The sequence below is a fragment of the Desmodus rotundus genome, chromosome 12 (assembly GCF_022682495.2).
Source record: "Desmodus rotundus isolate HL8 chromosome 12, HLdesRot8A.1, whole genome shotgun sequence".
NCBI lineage: Eukaryota > Metazoa > Chordata > Mammalia > Chiroptera > Phyllostomidae > Desmodus > Desmodus rotundus.
In genome coordinates this window covers 19,399,960-19,421,898 of record NC_071398.1, presented here as the reverse complement: position 1 = coordinate 19,421,898, position 21,939 = coordinate 19,399,960, and the positions used below count along the sequence as shown (strand labels likewise).

The 21,939-nt window shown below is 52.2% G+C and overlaps 2 protein-coding genes and 3 non-coding genes across 7 annotated transcripts in view; 2 read left to right on the top strand and 3 right to left on the bottom strand.

Annotated features, from left to right (window-relative positions):
* Positions 1 to 21,939, bottom strand: part of VAC14 (VAC14 component of PIKFYVE complex) — a 93,808-nt gene that overhangs the window by 68,257 nt on the left and 3,612 nt on the right. For 2 of the 3 annotated variants that reach the window (XM_045191885.2, XM_045191888.2), the window contains exons 2-10: positions 11,474 to 11,684; positions 11,024 to 11,191; positions 10,129 to 10,191; positions 9,692 to 9,799; positions 9,037 to 9,146; positions 8,649 to 8,755; positions 7,544 to 7,678; positions 6,883 to 7,035; positions 555 to 609 (exon numbers count right to left, since the gene is read on the bottom strand). In XM_045191885.2, the coding sequence (XP_045047820.2) occupies positions 555 to 609; positions 6,883 to 7,035; positions 7,544 to 7,678; positions 8,649 to 8,755; positions 9,037 to 9,146; positions 9,692 to 9,799; positions 10,129 to 10,191; positions 11,024 to 11,191; positions 11,474 to 11,684 (1,110 nt within the window). The remainder of the gene's footprint in view (positions 1 to 554; positions 610 to 6,882; positions 7,036 to 7,543; positions 7,679 to 8,648; positions 8,756 to 9,036; positions 9,147 to 9,691; positions 9,800 to 10,128; positions 10,192 to 11,023; positions 11,192 to 11,473; positions 11,685 to 21,939) is intronic. The other variant, XM_024556104.3, reaches the window with a different exon arrangement.
* On the bottom strand, positions 6,176 to 6,246 carry TRNAG-GCC (transfer RNA glycine (anticodon GCC)). Its single transcript has one exon. It is a non-coding gene; the product is annotated as a tRNA-Gly (tRNA).
* The window catches only part of HYDIN (HYDIN axonemal central pair apparatus protein), a 338,541-nt gene continuing 328,146 nt past the window's right edge, over positions 11,545 to 21,939 (bottom strand). Inside the window, exon 86 of the transcript XR_008425734.1 lies at positions 11,545 to 11,624. The gene's annotated coding sequence lies outside the window, so the exon portion shown is untranslated. The remainder of the gene's footprint in view (positions 11,625 to 21,939) is intronic.
* TRNAG-GCC (transfer RNA glycine (anticodon GCC)) lies at positions 13,565 to 13,635 on the top strand. Its single transcript has one exon. It is a non-coding gene; the product is annotated as a tRNA-Gly (tRNA).
* TRNAG-GCC (transfer RNA glycine (anticodon GCC)) lies at positions 14,285 to 14,355 on the top strand. Its single transcript has one exon. It is a non-coding gene; the product is annotated as a tRNA-Gly (tRNA).

The window sequence follows — 21,939 nt, the reverse complement described above, 5'->3', positions numbered from 1 at the left end:
TGCAGAGTGTGCCGGAGGTTGGCAAGGAAGGGAATTATCACGACGCTTGGCCTGCACTGCCCCCACGTGGAGGGCTGCGCCATTACTGCTCACCCAGGAGCCTAGGAGAGGACAGTTCCTGCGCTTCAGCCAGCTTGGTCCACGCACCCTTAGACTCAATCCATTGCTGCCTGTGATCCAGAAGGTCCTGGGACAGCCTTCCCCTCGTCAGTCTTGCCTGCCCCATGTTATCCTGGACATGCAAACGGTGCTGGGCAAAGGTGTCTGTGTCTCACTGTGGTCACTGTGTATTTACTGTACGTTACACTTTTGTAACTTGTATTTATAGAGACCTCCAGGGGCCTCTAATCTCTGCCCCACAGGCTATCTGTCCATCAGAACTGGGTGGGCTGGGCTTGCTCAGGGTCCCTCACATTCCCTCCTCAGGCACCTCCTGTGCCCCATAAGCAGTGGCCCCAAGCAGAGCTCGCCTTGGGTCTTTATGGCAGTCCCCGCACCCAGGAAAGATCTGGGCTGCTCACGTCCCACGACCACCCCTGCAACAAACCACTTACCTGACTGAAGAGATGCCACTGCTGACGTTGGAATCACAAGAACCATCAGGGCCTCCTGGGGAGTGTAAGAGGAATAATGTATCATGCTAAAGGCTGTTGGGTCTTTTGAATGAATGAGATTCCTGTTATAAAAACACACAGACTCTCCGGTCCCCTACACCTTGCTTCCGGCCCTTGAAAAGGAAATGGCTCCAGAGCCCTGAGGACCCAAGCCTACTCACTCCCCAGAGCTTTTGGGGTAGTGCCCGTGACTGCACGACGTCGGCACAGCGATCTCACAAGAAGAGGGACACAAATGCCGAACGCGCCTGGGAAGTCTCAGAACAGTCTGCTGGCCCCAGGGCAATGGATGTGAAAAAGGACGTCTGGGATACTCATCATCATTAGCCACCAGGTAAGTGTGCATCGGAACTGCAGTGAGATGCCATTTCAGCACTAGGAGGGCTAAAATAAAGACAGAGATGAAAAGCACAAGTGGGGGTGAGGCTGCGGAGAAACCAGAAGCCTCAGACACCGCTGGTGGGAGTGGGAAACGGTGCAGCTGCTTTGGAAGATGGCCTGGCAATTCCTGAAAAGACGAAACCCGCTACCAGCAATTCTACTCCTAGGTGTTTTCCCAAGAGAAAGGAAAGCTTCGTCCACACCAACACTTGTACAGCATGTTCACAGAGGCATTATTTAAAATAGCCCAAAACAGTACACGATCCAAATCCTATCAACTGATGGATGAACAAAGTGTGTGAGAGCCATACAATGGATGACTACGTGACCATAAGAGGGAATGAAGTACTGACACACGCGTCAACATGGATGGACCTGGAAAACGTCATCCTAAAGGGAGGAAACCAGTCACAAAGGACCCCACGTTGTATGCTTCCATTTACATGAAATGTCCAGAATAGGCAGATCTACAGAGAGTAGAGTAGAGGTTGCCAAGGGCTAGAGGGGATGGGAGAACAGTGTTAGCTATTTCTTATTAAAAAAACAAACAACTTTTTATTTTGAAATAACTTAGATTTCTAGAAAAGTTGCAGAAGTAACACCTACTTCCCTGTACACCCTTCACCCAGCTGCCAGCTGCCCTAATGGTAACGCTACGCACACCATCGTTTCGTTATCAAACCAGGAAAGCAGCACTGATACAACACTCTTAACTAAACTACAGGCTTCGTTTGAATCTGGCCAGGTGTCCACTCACATCCTCGGTTCCAGGGTGGAGCCTGAGACCCCACGCTGCCCAGTTATCCTGTCTCCTTAGTCCCCTCCAATCTGTGACAGTTCCTTATCTTTCTGTAGCTTTCCTGAACTCGATACTTCTGAAGCCCCGGTCAGTTACTTTGTGTCAACAGAATGTCTTGATTTGGGGCTGTTCTCTCACGCTCTCCCGCGACTAGGTTCAGGTTAAGTGATGCGCCTCTCCGTGCAGCATCTCGGGAAACGACGTCTATTTTTCTCATTGCCGGTGAGGTTAGCTTAGCCTCTGCACCTGATAACAGTAGTGTCTTCTGGGTTTCTCCCCTATCAAGTTACTATTCTCCTTTTTGTAATTAGTAATTATCTTGGGGAAGATAGTTGAGATTTGACAAATGATCAGTTTTTTCCTCAAGCATTATCCCACTGATTTGTAACGTCCATTAGTGGATCTCACCTACAACAATTACTACTGTGGAGTTTGCCTAATAGAAATACTCTATTTTCCGCTTTCCTTCTACATTTATTAACTGGGACTCTTCTACAAGGTAGAGCAGCCCCTTCTCCACCATTTACTCATCCATCCATCCACCCATTCATATCATTATGGACCCCTAGATACTTATTTTACTCTGTGGGTTACAAATTAAAACTATTTTTATTTATATTGTTAAAATGGTGCCAGCCTTGGTCTCTTAAAAGTTTTAAATTATGTAAGTAAAATATCTTCTCATTCTAAAAATATCAGAAACGGAGCAAAGCCATGCTCCCTCCCTAACCTTCGACCTTCCCTCTGCGTGCAGGTAACTGACGGCTTTACCAGTTAGGCAAGCACCCTCTCGTTTTTGGCTGATCCTACTTCTTGTTTTGTAAACATACACAGAAGCAGAGAGTATCTTTTGTAACTTGCCTTTTTCACTTTGTACTATCTTGGAGCAGTGTTATGGTGTGGACGTGAAGCTAGTACCCTCCAGCCCCCTACCAAGGGGAACTTTATTTCCATGTTAAACAGAAAATCTGAGCTATTCCTTGTCCCGAGTCCCAGAGAACCTTTGGGGGACGTGGCACAACTTGGTGGGGGCAGGAAGGACTGTGGGCATGAGCTGGGCCTGCTCATCAGCCCCAGGGAAAGGGGGGGGGACATGTGGGGGAGACTGGGCAGGCCAGCCTGCACCAGCAACCTGGAAGAGCAGCTGGGACCCTGGTGGCCTCCCTGTTCTCGTCTTCCAGAAACACATATTTACAGATGAAATGACATGTCATCGGAAACTGGCTCCGAATGCTCTCCCGTGCTTCCTCGTGCACGAGTGTAAGCATTTCTCCAGGATCCATGTACACGGGGGCTGCGGAGGGGTCAGGCCTCTGACACTTCAACAGACATTGCCAAGTTGCCCGTTTGGAAGGTTCTACCAACATATAATATTCAAGAATGGAGTAATCATTCCCATAAAGCCCAACACAGGGGTATTAGCCATCTTTTCAATGTTTGCCAGGCTGAATAAAAACCATACATTGTTTTGCTTTGCAATCCTTGGATTCCCAGCCAGGCCAAGCATCTTTAGTTGCCCTTTTGTATGAATTTCCTCTTCAGAGAACCACAGGGTAAACATGGCTATGGGCAGAGGGACTCTTGGGCCCTTGGGCCTGGGTGCGAGCCCTGGCTCCGCTACTTACTGGCCGTGGGACCCTTGGTCAGGTGACTAGACTTCATCTCTATTTTCTCACCTGTATAAGGGGCTAATGACAGTGCCGACACCACAGGCTTGCTATGACAATAAACGAGCTACCATTTGTTACGTGTTTAAAAGCTTTTGATACATGCTGCTAAATGTATTTGCCAGATAATTATATTTAATAATTGCTTACCTTTGCCTCCCCCCTGTAGGAATGTCTGTTTCTTCCCAAAAATCTCTACAGGAGACATGTATTTCCTTTATAAGTATAGTAAAAAATGGGGGTGGGGTTGGGGGAGAGTGGAAGCTCAAGAGAAAGAAAAGATCCAGTTGAAATAACCTCCACGCAGCCTGGCCAGGTGGCTCCAGTCCTTCGTGACCACGGCCAGAGTCACATGATTACTCATCTGCCTATCTGACCCTGAGCTCGTGGCAGACGGGTCCTAGGTCTGATTCACCTGCATCTGTAGTGCCCACAGGAGATGCTGATATACCCAGTCCCATCCACACTTTGGAACGGAATGTTGCCCCACAGAAGTCACCAGCCTGCCACTGAAACCCTATTTACAGCTCTGCTCCTCACCTGCCACCTGAACTTCAATCCCTGACCCTCTCTGATCCTTCACTTAGGGCCCCCAGGGGCCCCTTACCACCTGGCCAGTGCTGGTGACAAAAGACAAGGGAGAACAGCCCCACCCCTGAGAACCTTGCTAAGTAGGCGGATCTATTATAAAGATGCACTAAAACACCTAGACACTAAAGCACTTGTAACTGAGTGTTGGGCCTGGGCCGTGTGCTAAGAGCTTTACATGTAAAAATCTTGTTTGAAACCATCACACTACGGGCTAGGTGTTATTATCGTTGCCCTATTTAACAAACAAGGAATCTGAGGCTTAGAATCTGAGACCACGCAACTTGCCCAAGGGCAACAGACATGAAGTTGACAGAGCCAGGACACATGGGCAGGCAGTTCTGGCCCCACAGTCCAGGCACCTGAGACAATTAGGGAATGTCACAGAGGGGAACAGAGAGGACATAATCAAGTGCCGCAGAAACTCAGAGTCAGAGAAGAACATTGCGCCGTGGACCCCCACAAGCAGTCGGGCTAGGGGAGAGGCAGGGCATGTGAAGAGGGCTGGGAGCAGCATGGCACAAACGTGAGCCTGCCCTCACTGGGGCTGCGCAGGGACAGGCGAGGGTGAAGCACTGTGTGGGTGAGTGCGTGCTTCTGCCCAGAGGGCCAGGCCGTGGGTCTGGTCTAGAGGCCCATGGTGGAGAACGTGGTGTGCCGTGGGATGCAGCAACACAGGCTGATTGGGGAGGGAGACACTGGGTGAGGGGGACCAGGCAGGAGGCTCCTGCCTTCTCCAGGAGGACCTGGGTCAGCAGAGTGGAACAGAATAATCGGAGGAAGTGGGAGAGGCTACAATGGACCCGACTAGTTTAATCATCACTCTTCTGGCTTGCTGGCACCTTCTCCTGGCAACCTGGGAAAGTGCTGGTTCATTACAAGCTGGGCGGGTCTGGAGTGGATGTGGAGCCCGAAAGCAGCTGTTGCCATCTCTGGGAACTACTGTAGAGTGAGCTCTGTGTCTACTGAAATGCTGTTTATGAGGCAGTAAAATCTGAAGCCAAGCTGCCTGCATGCGTCTTGGTTTCGGGTAAGATTCTCCTGAGCAGGGAGCTGTTTGAAGAAAACTAAGGAAAGCTGTCTACCAAGTTAAATAAATAAGTTGCACTGGCCAGGAATGGAACCCGGGCCAGCCGTGTGTCAGGCAAGAGCTCTACCACGGAGCCACCGCTGCTCCAGCGGGTTTCTTAGCAGCGGCCACAAGCGGCAGGACGCGGTGGTTCCTGTCCAGAGGGCTTGACTTGGTGCCACATGAGCAGAAAGAGGGGGGCGGAGGCTGCTGGCTTCCCCTGTGGGGGAAGAGGTGCTTTTTTTTTATTTTTTTAAATGAATGAGATATAATTCACATATCATAAAATTTCTTGACAAAGGTTTACCGTATTAAGGTGTACACCTGGGTAATTTTTTCCTACATCCACAAAGCTGTGCAAACACCACCACTATTTAATTCCAGAACATCTCCGTCACCCCCAAAAGAAACCGGGTGTCTGTTAGCATTCAGTCCCAGTTCCTCCTTCCCTCCAGGCTCAGCAGCCATTATTCTACTTTCTAACTGCCGGGATTAAAGGGAACAAACTTTTAAAATCAGTATAAAATAGTCCAAACTTCTGCATGTTGTGACTCGTCAAGCAAAAAACAAAACAAAGCCCAACAGCCCCACCCCCAAACCTAGCACCCAAACAAAAACAGCAGGATGTGGAACCACACAGGGAGGGGCACAGGTGGGTTTACAGTGGTGAGCACACAAAACAGAGCTTATTCTTGTATTGTTAATTATTGTATTATTTTCAACATGAACAGCTGTAAACCTACTTTTGCCCCACCCTGTGTAAGTTGTAGGATCTCATATACAATGGGAAAAAAATGCCAAAATTTTAATACTGATTGCCTCTTAATGAGAAAAGTCCTGCTTCTTTATATTTTCTCCTACTTTCAAATTTCTCTAAAATGAGAATCTAAAAATGAAAAGATAAAAAATACTCATACATCAGTGAAAGCTCACAAAATATATCTATCCCGGATTCTTCTATATTGCTCAGTAAGAAAGCTCCTGCCTTGGGAGGCCCATACTAACTTAACTCCCGAAATTTTCTTTCTCAAGGAGCTGCCAAAAAGTCTCCCGCTGCTGCATTGGCCGGGAATCGAACCCGGGCCTCCCGCGTGGCAGGCGAGAATTCTACCACTGAACCACCAATGCTCCAGCTGGGTGCTGTTCTGCCTCCAGCTGTTTTGCTACTGTGGCTCCCAGTGGCCAAGTCACAGATGTAACCTGACACCTGAAACAACCCAGCAGGCCAAACCCCTGGGAGGAGGCCCATGAGGCAGGAGTGCCTGAAATTCTCCTCAGATATCTAAACAGAGGCCTGAGATTCGCAATGGGGGAATGGCTTTAGCAATTCTTTCGGCTCCTGAGGGAAAGTTCCAGACTTCAGTCTGTTAGCCTCAAAGATTCGAGTGACCCTGCAACCTGTGCTCCTGCCACGCTCCAAACCTTCCCATACTGAAAACTATTTCTGTAGTTGAGCCCAGAAAAAGATTAAGGAAAGGAGTAATGGTCTTTGAAGAAGTAGGGTTAAGAGTGTGGGTTCTGTAGACAGACTGCCAGGGTTCAAATCCCAACTCTGCTACTTAGAAGTTGCCAGATCCGGTCCTGTTACCTATCTTCCCTGTGTCCATCTGTAGAATGGGGATAGTAGCAGTTTCTACCTTATTGGTTTGTCATGAGATAACATGTGGAAAATAGTTTAGTGAGGCCCCAACTCAGTCAACTATGGCCTCTAGCTCCGTGGTGCCCTCCCTGGGAGGTGAGGGACAGGAAGCAGAGCCTACTCACCACTGCCTGTCCCCTCCTGCTTGGCCACGGAGTCCTCGGGGTTGGGGTCTGCCTGCCTCTGCACCACTGGCTTTGGCTCATCAGGCTCGTCGTCCTCAGGGGTGACCAGCTTCATCAGGCTCTGGTTGCACACGTTGGCGGCCTCCTTGATGCCTGAGTGCACCGATGTAAGGAGCAGTCCCGTCCAGGGGGCTTCCCTAAACCCAGGTCCCTGGCATCGATCAGGGGCTCGGTACTCCTCAGAGGTGTGCTAGTGGGCAGACAGGCAGTCTGAACAGAGCCCACGCCCTCCTGCCACACTGGTGTCCCCTCAAAATGCTCCCGTATCTTCTTATAGGGCTCCTTCTTTCCACCGACAGGCTTCTCCCCACCCAGGGCTGGGCAGTGTGAGCTCAGGGGTTGGAACTGTGGGGCCCAGGAGAGCTGTTCCAGATCTGTAAGTAACCAGGTGCACTGTGGCGACAGTGGCATTTGCTCTGTGTCCCTGGTGCTGTCTTGGCTCTCCCGGCCCGTGTTCAGCAACTCCTCTTGTTCCCTTGATCCTAGGGGCTACGTGGAGGTACTCCATCCAAAGGGAGCCCCACCCCCCCCTCCAGGGTCCTGTAACTTCACAGGCCCCTTTGGGGCTACTCTCGTGTCCTTTCTCCAGAGCAAAGGATACTTTTCTTGCGGTCGTCATAGGCCAGGCAGGGCAAGACGGCGGTCAGGATCCCAGAGGAGTAGGGCAGCATCACGCGGCCCGCCAGCTGGATGAACTCCCTCATCCAGCACATGGCTGTCAGCTGGATCAGGTCGTCTGGAAGGGGGAGAGGCGGGTTCTAGGAGTGTCAGCGTGAGCAGCTGGAGTGCTCTCTCCCACTGACGGTGTCCACAGGATGGGACGGGGCACCTGAGGGCTTGCACTGCTTCTGGCCTCACCGATACCTCCCCGCCCTTGCTTCTTGCCTCCCAAAGGCACACGCAGTGTCAGGTTGGAACAGAACAAGTCTTTGGCAGATCGCCAGGGTAGGCATGATTCTCTGGGTCCCTCTGCATCCGGGCCCCGCACGACGGGGCTCTGCGGTTTCCCTCATCAAGGGGGAGCCCACTTCCTCAGCTCCTAACCCCAGGCTGGCCATGCCACTTTGGCCAACAAGAAGGTGGCGGAAGTGGTGGTGTGCCTGGTTTGAGCCTAGGCCTCCAGAGGCCGTGCTCACTTCTACCACCTTGCTGACGCCATATGAGTGCACTTGGGCTGGCCTGCGGGATGATGACACATAGACCAACTGTCCCTGTTGCCCCAGGTGACAGCCAGCCAACTGCTAGACACGAGTGAGGCCATCCTAGCCCACCCAGACTCAGCTAACCTCCAGCTGACTGTGGGTGCACGACCAAGGCCAGCCACACCTTGCCCAGGTGAGCCAAGCCACCAAGGACTCGCAGACTTGTGACCAGTAACAAGTGACTGCTGTGTTCAGCAATTACGTTTTGCAGTGGTTTGATGCTCAGCAGAAACTAACAGAAACATAATCCTAAACTCCAAGCAATTCTATTTACAGTGCTGAGGCTGAGCTTGCCACCAAGAGGTCTCCAGGGTTAGACCAAGCAAAAAGGCCTCCACGTTAACAGGGAGCCTGAATCTCTCTCTCACAAGAACCCACCGCTCCAGTGCTCTGGAATCCAGTGCCGTACTGGTCCACACCCCGACTAGGCCTCTTTCTGAGACGGTGAGAGAGAAAGGTGCTTCTGAGGGGGCAGCGGTGGCCATGGGGCCTTCGCACACTCACCCGTGGTCTGGCAGTGGATCACCAGGATGTTGGCCATCTCCGCAAACTTAACGCTGGAGGGGTTCTTCTTAATTTCTTTCAAGAACTCTCCAAGGACCACTTCGCACCTGCCAATGAGAGGAGGAGAAGGGGCATAGCATATGCCAGCCAGGGCTGGAGGAGCCTCCACCCAGAGGGGACTACTCTTTGAACTTGTCAGGGATGCCTGGATGCTTTTCAGGGGCTGGAGGTTGATGAGCTCTTAGCTCTTCACGGTGGGAAGCACACAAGCCAGGAAGAAAAGAGGGAACTTCTTGCTCTGCGGCTGCCACCCGTCTGCTAGTGTGGGCTACGTGTGCGCACCGAAGGGTCCCAGAGGAGGTGGCTGTCTGCCCCTCCCTCCACTCACATTTTCCGAATCTCTTTGCCATTGTCGCCCAGAATTTGAAAGAGCCCATCCAGGATCTCCGGCAAATAATCCAGCAGGTTGATGTCTGGCACGGACTCCAGAACCAGGATCTGACCCAGGGGAAGAAACCAGGAGGGACAGTCACATCAGCCAGCCTGAGAACCTTCACCTCCTCCTCCCCAGTCTGCTGGGCCTGGGCAGCGAGAGGGGCCCCGCCGAGGCAGCATTTCATGGCACTGTAGGTGTCCCATGGCGGAGAGGGGTGCTAGCAGCTACTGCCCTGGTTAAAAGTGCAGGGGCACAGTAATGTAACTGCAAGGAAAGTCAGACGCCACTGGCAGAAGGGAGTACGTGGGAAAAGACAGAAAAGGCTAGAAGAGGTGTGACTGCCAGAAGTAGCACTACTGGCTTCAAAGGGAAATCAGGGTTTGCCAGATGAAAGAAAGAACTGCATCCTCGTCACGGGCAACCAGGATGGGCTTCGGGGGAAGAGCTGAGCAAACGTGTTTTCAGATCATCTGGGGTCACTGGCTATGCCAAGGATAACGTGAAGGCGTCTCTGCACCCACAGGCCCGCCCAGGGCGTACCGGAGAGCAGATGTGACTAAGCAGAGGCTCCTCATGGCCCAAGGAAGTGTCACGGGGCCGCCCTTACCCAGGAGATGATGAACTGCCGGGCGTACTGGTTGTTGGAGTAAATCCGCTCCCGCAGCAAGGGGATGAAGCCCACCAGGTCAAACTTGTTGCTCTCCGTCACGATGTCCTGTGGGTCAAAGGCACGTGAGCTGCTGAGAGACAGCCAGAGGCCAGGGGCTGCCTCACCTGGCTGAAGTACTGGCCCAGGGCTGGCTGCAGGGGTCAGGCAGCCACAGAGGGAAATGGGAGATAGAACAGCTCTGCGTACTGACTGCACCAGTGACATAAGTCTACACATTCACCATCAAACTGTACATCAGGGTCAATTTTACTGTGTGTAAGGGAAAAAATTTACGTAAATTAGGAAGAGTGTTCCCAGTGATAGAAGTTATAAGCTGTACAGACAGATGCAAGAAAGAGATTCTAAACAGCGAAGTGGAAACCAAGTCCGAATACCTTTAACAGGCGGTCCAGGAGCTCAGATCCACTTTTCACATTGGGATCTGGGTCAGCAGCCAGCTGCAAGACACAGAAGGAGAGTGACGGCTAAGGTCAAGGTATCTACTGGAAACCACAACCGAGGCCCTGGCACAGCTCGGAACACTGAACAGGTATCTCTTTCGGTGAGTCAGTCAGAGGAAGGCAGGCGGGGAAGCAGGAATGGGCGAAATGGAACCCAGCTAAGGAGTTGAGATGTGGTGGGCATCCCCATTCTGTGTAGGGTCTCTGGGGCCTGCCGCCTCTGGGTCAGGTGGTTGCTTTCTGTCAGCCTTCCTCAGAGTTCTGGATCTTAACTTGCTGGGTCCTCTCTCCACTCTTGGAGGAGGGGACCGAGGCAGCTGTGAGGCCGATACTCCGGAAACGACTGTGCAGTTGGCGGGGCAGCAGAGCTTCAGGACGCGGTGCCTGGGTGGGGTGCTCCACGAAGCCGAGAGAGGGGCAGAGGGGGCATTAGGGACCAGCGCCTTTCTAAGTGGAGCTGTTTCTAGTGCTTATGGGGCTGGCGCTCTCCTCGCAGGGGAAATAGGGTCTGTATACAGATGCACCATCTTCACCTTCGATAAGGGAGTTTAGTGCTTTTCAAACTCTCAGGTTTTTCCCCTCTAGTTTGTGGTGAACTCATATTTCATTAAATTCAGTAAGGATAAGTTAATAGAGAAATGGAAAAAAATGTAAATAAAAGCCCATTTTAGAAAAAAATGACTAGACTGAACCGACACGTGTTCCTGCTAGCCACGTGTTTATCTGCTCTGCCTGCATCTGGGAAAAGGGGCCCAAGCATTCCAGGTCCCAGAAGGTCAAGCTAGGTGTGTGGAGCAAGCGCAGCCCAGCCAGAGTGAGGAGCGGTCACCTTACTCAGCCCGTCAAAGAGCACGTTGAAGTGGGGCAGCACAGCGCCCCGGGCCACCTTGACGATGTTGTAGAGCGCCTCGCAGGCGTAGTAGCGCAGCCTGCTGTCTGCGTCGTTGAAGCAGGTCAGCACCGGCTCGATCAACTCCTTCAGGTAGAGCCCTGAGTCCTATGGTGGGAAGGAAGAGAAACAGCTCAAAAGGGGCCAGCCCCCAGGCCCCCATCCCCCAGTGCCAGCTGACATCCCAGCTCCCTTGGAGATGCTCAGGCCTTTTGCGTGGGGCTGTGTTTAAACACCCTTTGTAGGCTGGCCTCCCAGGATAGGGGCGGTGCCAGGAAATAAGGCTGCAAGACCGTGGCAATAAGATACAGGTCTGCAAAGCCCTGTTGGGTGTGGGATCAGAGTCAAGGCCATGGCTGGTGTGTCTGTCCCTCTAGGAGAAAGGCCCACCTTGCCCAGTGCGATAGAGCAGGCAGCCAGGCCGATGAGACCCCCTTTCCGACTGTGGGGGTGCTGAGACAGGGCAAACTCCTGAGACAAGGTCTGGATCACATGCTTGATTTGCACGGTGTTGTTCTGGGCCACGAACTCCCGGACCAGCCTGGAGAGAGAGGGGAGAGGGGCTGCAGGACCGGTGGAACCAGGCCTCCCCTGCTGCTGGCTACGGGGCCCGGGCTGGGAGGAGGGAGAGAGATGACTTGGTTAGGAGTCAGGATCAGGCATCTCAGGGTAGGCCTTTCCCAGTTCTGCTGCTGACTGGGTCATGGTCGTTTCCCTATTCTGGGTCTCAGTTTCCCTTCGTGTATGTACAACAGAACGAGGAACAGTGGAGCTACCTCACTTCTGGGAATCTGACAGAATGCAAGAGAACGTCATGTTGGAGAACAAAAACTGCAAAGTCAAATCAGCTGACCAACCATCTTTAGTCAACACCTGCTCAACCCTCCCGTCAGGTGCCCACGAGGTTCTCTGGGTCCGCATCATTACTTCTGGGGATGGTGCAGAATCAGGTCCCAGTCCAACGGGCAAGACCCACATACAAACAAGAACGTAGCTGCAGCAATGTGGCAGAAGCAACACAGAAGCAAGAAAAATGCCACAGGCTAACTTTCTCGGGCTGCCTGGGAGGTGCCATTTGTGCCAGACCTTAGGAAGATCAACAGGCACCTTCCAGGCACAGAGAAAGGGAAGGCAGGCAGGGCACCTCCGGCCAGGGAAGAGTCTGGCCAAAGGCAAGGAGCTCTGAAAAGATAGGCATACTTAGGGAGGGACCAGGAGTCTGGCTTGTGGAAGGAGATGCCAGAGATGACAAGGTGGTGAATTTTCTGGCAATGGGGTGACTCACTCAGATCTGTGTTTTAATTAGGTACTTTAATTAGGCGTGGAAGGCGACTGAGAAATGCCCACAGCAGACCACCATAGCTATCAGGGGCAGGAAGTGGAGGCTGAGGGATGGCTGAGGCTGTGGGAAAGTGCAGGAAGGGTCTTCTTTAAATTGAACAGAAAGTATTAGAAGCCCATATAATACGGCAGAGGAAAGGAAGTGCAGATACGGCTCTGAGGTATCTGTCTGGGGAGTGATGCTAACAGGGAGGACAGCCTGAGGGAAGTGGCACCTGTGGTCCCCCAGGGGGTGTTCCCATGACAGGCCCCACCTGGAGTGGGAAAGAGCAGAGGGAGGCCCAGACCCACCAGGGACCAGTCTCTGTTTTCAGAGCCCAGAAATGGATGGGGAGGGAAGACATCCTATTGCCCAGGCACGAGGGACCGGCGCCAGTGTAGCAGATGAAGGTATGATGAGGGCGGTATAGAGCTTGCGGGCTTTTCAAAGCAGCCGCCTAGACACACTGCCTAATCATTTTGTGTCCATTCATGGCAGAAACACTGCTCGCCTGTGGCATAAAGAGGGGGTCTCAAGTTTGCTCGAAGAATTTAAAGACAGTCAAGTCCAAAAGGTATCAGTTAGTCTATGTGGTTCTAGTTCAGGGTCAAGAACCTGCTAGTATTTAGAGCTGTTCAAAGGTGTGCTATTTTATGTGGCAGTGACCACTCCTGCAAAAAGGTTGTTCAATGAGGGGTTGGGTAGGGTTTGATAAAGCCTTAACACAGCAAGCTGTGTGGGGCTCGTATTCTGTGCCAGGCACTTGCAAACTGGTAAAGAAAACTGGCATGGCTCCTAGGCTGGTGGATGTGAGAGCGGAGCCCAGTATGTGAAGAAGGAGCTCCACAAATGGCCTCTTCCTCTGATCTTTATAGGACGAGCTTCCACCAAGCCCACCCCAGGGGCTGAGGGTTACAGATACACCAAGGGCCTCCTTCTGGAAGCTCGATGTCAGTTGCACAGGCCCCCACTCCCAAAGCAGTTCAGTAAGGCCCAGCAAGGACGGTTCTATATAAACCGGTTTGGTTTTCCAAACTGGACAAACCAGCCAGATGAGGCCATCATCTGCCAGCACTCCTCTGAACCAGTCTCCTCAACCATGCCAAGCCTGCAGCAGCCCCTTGAGAAAAACCCTAACGATGTATGAGTAAACAGCTGGAGCATTGGTGGTTCAGTGGTAGAATTCTCGCCTGCCACGCGGGAGGCCCGGGTTCGATTCCCGGCCAATGCAGTGCTGTTTTTTCTTTTTTTGCCTTTCCCTGGCAGGTTTCCTTCTCACACCAAGATCCAGCTGGAGGAGTCAGTTTCTGCAACCATGCCAGGCCCGCAGCAGCCAAAGGCCCCGAGAATCTCTAACCACACGTCCCTGCTCAGTGAGTGTGTGGACGGCAGATTGGTTCTCCAGGGAGGCACTACTAGCTGTGGCACCAAGGCCTGCATGCCCTTCACCAGTGAGGGGACTCCTGCTGCACCCCTCAGCCTTAGCCAGTCTCCGGGGGGAAGCTGGGATGAAACCTGAGAACAGCTCAACACACATGTGAACATGGAATGGGAGGTCACAGACATCGCAGGGGAGAAAGTCACCCAAAGTCCTCACTGTGCCTTTTGCTACTGAGAATGAAAGACTTGAGCACTAGGTTCTACCCTAAGGTCTGAGGGCACCTCTCTCTTTCTCACACGCACACACGCACACACAGACACACAGACTCAATCCCTCTCTCACATTCTGCCTCCTGCCTTCACATAAGCTTTCTGTTCTTGCAGCTGTGTGTGGATGTGGCAGCATTAGAGCCTGGCCTTATATTTTGAGTCAGTATATATAGAAGCAGATTCAGGATTGGAATTAAAAGGAGATGCTCACACAGCTGTTAACATCTGGAGCATTGGTGGTTCAGTGGTAGAATTCTCGCCTGCCACGCGGGAGGCCCGGGTTCGATTCCCGGCCAATGCAGCAGCAAACTCTTTTTAAATCCTAAGAGACTGGATTTAAGATTTTACTCTATCTAAAGAGTTTGTGAATAGTCTGAAAACCGAGAATGACTTGTGTTCCACAAAGGTCTCTTAACCTGTGTCTCCTTATTTTTGAGGAGTCCTGGATGGGGGAATCACCAAGGTCGCTGGAAGCAGCTGTGTCTTCCACTCCTGACCTGACAGCCTGCAGGGCACTCTGGCTGCCAACAGCGCTCCCAAGGAGGCCGGGCCACGTTTCTGCTCCACACGGGTTAGAGCAGCGCCAGCAGTGGGAGTGATGAGATATCCACCAGGTTTCAGCATGGGATCCGAAGAAGAGCCAGCCCCGCCAGCAGCGCACAAGCCGGCCTGGAATCACCTCTCTGCCTGTCACCTTGGTTCAGGTCACAAATGAGCAACTGGAAAGAGCACGCTTCCCTGATCTAGAGCCAACCTGTGGGATGTATTCCCTGCCCTAGAGGGGCTCTCTGCTGGGGTGGGGTGAGGGGAGAAGAAACGAAAGTACAAGAGAACTTTTGTGCAAAGCAGAAAAAAAAAACCCAGACTCTGGTGTGCAAGGTGAGGTGGGAGCAGGCAGGAGAGAGAATGATTAGTATCTTTGGAGTGGCAGGAATTAGGTGTGGCTTCCTGAGGGTCAGCATTTGGGAGGGGTTCTGAGGGATGAGGTCTGGAGCTGTTCAGGATGAAGCAGCCCTGAGAGGAACAGCATGAACAAAGGCTTAGAGGATGGAGGAGGCATTTGGTGTGGCAGAGTAAAGGACACAGGTGGAGGAGAGGTGGGGACTGGAGACGCTGCTCCCGGCCATGTGCTGGACAGAGGAACTGGCAATGCATTCTGGTGGCAGTAAGGAGCCACAGAAGTCAGAGTGATCTGCAGCGGTGGGTGGTGTGGATTTGAATGGCGTTTAAGGAGCTTTGAGGACTGCAAAGTCTTATAGAGACCGGACAGTGAATGAGTATGAGGAACAGGGCTCTAGTGCCAGGTGACAGTTTGTCAGAGTAACAGGGTCTCTGGAAGGGAGGCATGGGAAAGGGGGATCTTTGTGCTCAACACCCCCTGACTGTGCAGCCCAGCAGCACCTTTCTCACTGGCTCCACGCCAGCTGGAAGGCCTCCCCAACCCCAAATCCTACCAGGGCTTACTCAGGACACCCCAGGCTACTATGAAATGATGGCTGCTCAATTCCTGAGGTCCCAGCGCCCCAAGTCTCTCTCTCTGTACCCTTGTACTTAGGGGCAGAATAGTCTTCATATCCAGGAAGACAAGACAAACAAAGAAACAATAGCCCCTCTAGAGGGGGAACCACGAGAACTAATACCATCAGCTTGGAGAGCACTGGCCTGGCGCTTTGGGGCAATGCCTGAGCCACGAAAGGAAGACTGTACCATGAATCGAGCCCACACTCCTTACCTGGCACTCCGGGAGACTCTAACAGGGCCAGGCTGACCTCTCTAGTCTTGAAGTCCGGCTGCCCAGCCCAACTTTCCACTCCAGCCAGACCCGCCTTCTCACTGGGCCCGGCTCATTCTACTCCTTATACACTTCCCATCTGCCCCACATCCTATTCAGCCTTCAAAGTCCAGCTCAAGTCCCACCCCCTGCTTTTCCTGACCACCCCAGGAAGCGATCACTCCTCTGAACGCTGAAGGACTCAGCGACCCCTCATTCTGTGCGCAGCAAGGCGCCGGCGCAGTCACCAACTCCGTCTCACGTGCACATTCTGCCTCCACAGCTCTTTGGTAAAGTCCTTGAGGACAGACTGGAACCACGATTCTTTGCATCCCTAGCGCTAGCCCCCTCGCTGAGTCTGGTGCTCTGCACACAGTGAGCGAGAAATCACAACTGTCCACCTGGGGACGCATCTGGGAAGGCCAGCAGGCTGACGGCGGCACAAGTTGTAGGGCAAACACAGGCAAAGCCCCTGCTGCCATATGGGTGACACGGGATGCGGGGGAGGGAGGGGTCTGCTAAGCTAAACCTATCCTGTTGGTTAATCAATATCACCAAGCCTTTAGTGTTATAATTCAAGTTACATTTATCGGGATCCCAAACGCGCACTGAGAACGGCTCCGGTCACCGGGGCTGGAGTCTGCGGAGGGGCGAAGGTGGGCTGTAACCCCTCTCCACACGCTGCAAAGCAGCGCCAGTCAGCAGGGCTTGGCCGGCCAGCCTGCCTCGCAGGGGCGTGCAGAGGGAAAAGCACAACTACAAAGGGTGGCGGGATAAGTCACGTCTGAAATCCAGGCGCCCCAGTGCCAGGCCTAGTCTCCTTTCTAAAGGCTACACTGTCTCCTCTTTCATCTCCAGGTTGCGAGCCACAGGTGGGGGGTCTGAAGCTGCACTAGTTTTGAAGTTAGCATTTGGCTCAGAAACTCTCCTGCTCACAAATCCCTGGGACCTTCATTGACGTAAGGGTCACCGACACCAGCGTTTTATGTGTCAGAGGAGAGACTCTGCTTTTTCCATGGCTTCCTCTCAAGTCTGAAAACCCTGGCTGACAAAGTGCCCTCTATACCACGGCCCGCGGGCTGCATGCAGCCCAACACGAAATTGTAAATTGTAAAATTATAAATTTTACTCCAAACCTTTTTTTTTGCCCATCAGTTTTCATTAGTGTTTGTGTATTCAATGTGTGGCCCAAGACAATTAATTCCTCTACTCCCAGTGTGGCCCAGAGACTCCAAAAGGCTGGACACCCCTGCTCTATAGGTTAGCAGCCTCCATTCTCAACTGGTCGGAGGTGCTGCAGGATGGCAGAACCCACCCTTCCCCAGAAGGCACAACCCCAGTGCTGGCCAACTGCAAGCCTGTGACACCGCCCCAACACCACACTGAAAAGTGCCACACCAACCACCCCTCCCTGACAGGACAAGGAGCCACAGACAGCGTAAGACAGCCTTAGAATCGTCATTAGCCAAAGGAGAGCCTGGTCCCCCTGGCCTTGGTGACACTGCACAGGGACAATCACAGGTCACATAAAGGCTGCTGAGCTGACCACCTGCTAACACACAAGTATTTCAGTTATTCCTCAGGACAACCTCCATCTGCAGTTACTGTCAGCTCATCTTCCAGATCTGAAGCACAACCTCGGGAACCGAGTTCCGTTCCTAAGGTCAAGGAGGATCTGAAGCCTCCCTACACCTACAAAGCCCATGCCCTTTCAGCTGTAGGCCAGCTCCTCTCTCCTATCTTCTTAAACCATGCCCGCTGCACAGTAAATACACCCAATTACAGAGGAGACTTCCCCTGGGTAGCTCTGAGGCCCCAGGCGAGACGCAGCTTTCCCCATACATTTCCCCACACTGTTCAGGGAGTACAGATGAGGCGCTTACTTGAGACGTTTGACATGAAGCTCTAGAGCTGGGCTTCCACTGCGAAGGCAGGAAAACAGGTTACCATTTTCTGAGCACTTACTCTATGCCAGGTAATGTGCTAGATGCATTACATTACATCACATATATTATACCTAATTTAAACTTTCAACCACTCACTGAATTAGTACTGTAGTACCCACTTTACAGTTGGGGAAGCCAGGGCTCAGAGACATTCAGAAACACCCGGAGTCACACGACCTATAGATGGTAGTGTGGCAATCAAACCCAGGTTTTTCTGACTCCAAGGTCTAAAACCTTACCCACTGGTTACGCTATCCCCCTCCTCGAATATCAGAACTACCATCTGCTGCCGCCTCCCAGGCGCCAGGCACTGCATGTTTGTGAGTTCATTTAACCCCAACCCGCTTCATTTGGTGATGTCCAAATGTCCCGGAGATTTTAGCCGCTGCACTCATGCTCCCATGTCTTCAGAGGGGACATCCTTGGCCACAAGGCGGGGCTAGTAAATTCAATGGCTCTTCCTGTTTTGAGAGAATTAAATGAGATAATGCACGCAGCAGGCTCTGCCTTGTGCACGCTCTCACGTCAGTATTGGTGCAAAGTCAGACCCAGAGAGACAAGCTGTGATCGCACCCACACCACACAAGGCCCGGTTCACTCAGTGAATGTGGACTGAGGGCCTGCTATGCTCCTGGCTCCAGAGAGCACAGGAAAAAGTAAACGCAGAGCTGTGTTTATCCCTGTGTTGCAGAACTTACAGCGTGGACTTGGGGCTGCTTTTTCCCTCCCTGGCAAGTCCGATTATCCACCCCAGTTCTGCACGCAGTATGCTGCACTCAGACAGCAAACCCAGGCAGCGTTTCCCAGGGAGGATCCAGGCAAACATCTCCATCTGCTGAGCAGTTGAGTAATATGGTTTCCATTTGCTCACGAGTCTCCAATAATTGACCGGGAAGAGCAGAACACCCGCCTCTGAGGGAAGAAGGCCTAAGACAAAGTCTACTGAGCATCCACCGGGGAGAATCAGTGGACAAACGGAAGGAGAACCAAGTCAGAGGAAGCAGGAGCCACGTTTGAATTTCAGGTGACGATAATTGGGATAAAAGCGTGAGGGCAGCCACTTACCGAGGGCTTGAGCAAAACGCTACAGGAATTCTTATTTTTTAAAATTGAGGTATAACCTTAAATTCACTCTTTTAATATGTACAATTCAGTGGTTTTTAGTCTGTTCACAACAAAGTTGGGCAACCATCACCCCGACCAATTTTAGAACAGTTTTTATCACCGTAAAAAGAAACGCTGTACCCATTACAGGTCACCCCTCATTTCCCCCAGCCCCCTCCCCTAAGCCCTAGGCAGCCACTAATCTACTCTGTGTCTATGGGTTTGCCTGTTCTAGATGTTTCACAGAAATGAAACCATAGAATTCATGGCCTTTTGTGACTGGCTTCTTTCACTTAGCAGTAATGTTTTCAAGGTGCATGTTTTTAAGAGCAGGAAACTGAGGACCAGGGAGGTTAAAACAGAGGTCACAAACCCAAACACTGGCAGGGGCCAGGCAGGAGATACAAGTGAGAAGGCCAAGGGGCCTCAGGCAGGCTGTGGTGAACTTGGCCACATCAGAAGCAAACTGGAGAGCCCATGTCCTGGCTGGAAAGGGGCAGGGGGAGGCTCTTAGGTTCCTGGATATGCTGTGTGGGGATATGGGTCCCGCAGAGCCACGGTGCAGAAACCTGTCAATTTAAAATGCCCTGTGATCCAGGCTAAATCAAACAGGTGTGCTAGCAGGACACAGCCCCTGGCTGCCCGTCTGTGACCCTGTGTTAAGCAATTTGCTGAGAGTTCCTCTGCTAATAAAGAGCTGAGCTGGGTGGAATTCTGACCCATGCTCCAAAAAGTACCTTAAGCCAGTTGGTAATAAATGTCTCCCAACAGAGGTGGTAGGCTCCAAAGAGCCAGGTCAAACTCAACAGTTCAACCTTTATTTGATCTCAGAGTGCTAGGGATCCCTGCCCCGTCCTCCTCCCCCCACACCCCCGTCCCCAGCCAACCCCTTCCCAGCAGGCAGGAACCCACACACTGACTCTTGGGCTTCAGGGCTCTCAAAGGGAATGGCCTAGGCACCTGCATTTGCTGGCTTTTAGAACTCAAAGGGCATCATCTCTCCCAGTCTTCAGTGGGGGCCCTGCCACCACCGTGTGGGACATGGTACCCCAAGCAAAGCAAGAGGCACTCCCACCACAGTGCACACCGCTCCACTTATCGGAGCGCCTGCAGGATTCCTCCCACACTAGACTCTCCTGGAGAACACAGCCTGGGGTCTTACCGACCTTTCGTCAGGGCCCATCAGATTACGTTCCCTGACACCGAGAGCCCACAAAACCTGAAAGAGCCATTCTAAAATCTTGGCCTAAGCTCCTCCCCTTTAGAAAAGTGTGTGGAGCATGTTACAGCAAGCCTGCAGGGGTGAAAGCTCTCCAGGACTACGCACGACAGGCTCACACATTTCGCCACCTGACCCTGGTCACGTAACACAGCCTCGTCTTGAGATTCAGAGTCCAGGGCTCCTTCAGCTGAGCCGAGCATCCGTCTCTCCGCATTTTTAGTGTCTGAGAGGTCTTTCATCGAGATAAAACACCCTCTATCAGGAATTTTAATCCCTCGCTGGAACACCATGCGTGGAACACCATGCGTGTTGTTGGCTCCATCACCTGGGCAGATGGACTTTGGAAAACTAAAAGTGGCATTTAAAATAACCATGGAGATGTTCGAGTGTGAAATTTAAAAAATTAAATATATGCCTGCTTTTTGATCAATACCATCAGGCCCATTCCCTGATAAATACTGATTAGTGAACCAAGCAACAGTTGAAGTAACCAGAGTACAATTTCTGACCTGCCACAATAAATCAAAATCGTTTGCAACTGACAAAATGTCTTGGTCTCTGCAGAAGAGAACCCAAAGTAGTCCTTCTAGCAACGTCACGGCCCTGCCCGTGGCCTGGTGCATCACCAGCCTGGAGCACCTGGGCGAGGACTTCACCGTATCCAGGATGCAGGGCACCACTCCCACTAAGGCCAAGTGCAACCTGCAAGTGCGCGTCCAACCTCCAAACCCATCACCATCAAGAAGGCGATTCGGTTGGAGGTGAGGCTTCACCCATCTTTAGACTTGGTCGTCAATATGTATGCACATTGGGTTCCCTCACACACACACACACACACACGCACTACCAACACATACACTATACACACCACACACACACCACACACCACACACACACCACACACACGTACATATACTACCAACACACACACACAACCAATACACACACTCACTAAGCCAGGTCTTCCTGTTACACGCTCCCATCTAATCCCCATTTGACAACCCCCAACCCACAGTATGTTGCTCTGCACACTCTGTAAGCTCCCTAAAGGCAGTCTCGTTTATAGACGGCTTCCTAGTGCTAAGAACAGAGAACTCAGTCAATGCAGAGTGAATGAGGAAGTGAATGAATGAATGAATGAATGGTGTTACTATCCCAGGTGAGCATCAGATTCCTGATTTTACTCCCCAAAGTCAGTCACCCCTCAGATTCCTATCTCAAGAAATGTCACCCTCCACCCAGCTACTCCCACAGATACCTAAGAATCACCCTTGATTCCCCCCTTTTCCTGATGGCCCCCCCTCCACCCTAGTGCTCTAACACGTCCTGTCAATTCCGTCTCCCAGCGCGTCTCTGCCCATGCACTTCTCTGTCTACACTGCCCCTACCACCCTCGCCCAGGCCACCTCAGAGGCTTCCTAACTGGTTTCCCTCTTGACATTCCCCCCAAGTGTCCAGAGAGATCGTGAAAACGTTAGCCATTCTCCGTCCTAACGTGCTCTGCTGGCTTCCAGCTGCAGTGAGAGTAAAGCCCATGGTCCTCACCTGCTTCAGAAGCCCTGCCTGCCTCTGGATCTGCGTCTCACTCCCCCTGGCTCTCAACCACTGGCCCCCATCCCATGGTTGTCCTCAGGCTCCGCGGGGAGTTGGTTCCCCTTTCTGGTAGAGAAAACTACTCATTGTGGGGGGGAAGCCTTTCGAGACAGGTGAACCTGGGTTTTTTACGTAGGGTCTAGCTGTGAAACCTCAAGAAGCCACTGTTTCCAAACCTGTGAAATAGGGTGACACTGCCCGGCTCAGAGGGCAGTCGCACAAACTAAATGAGATGAGGGGTGCACAACG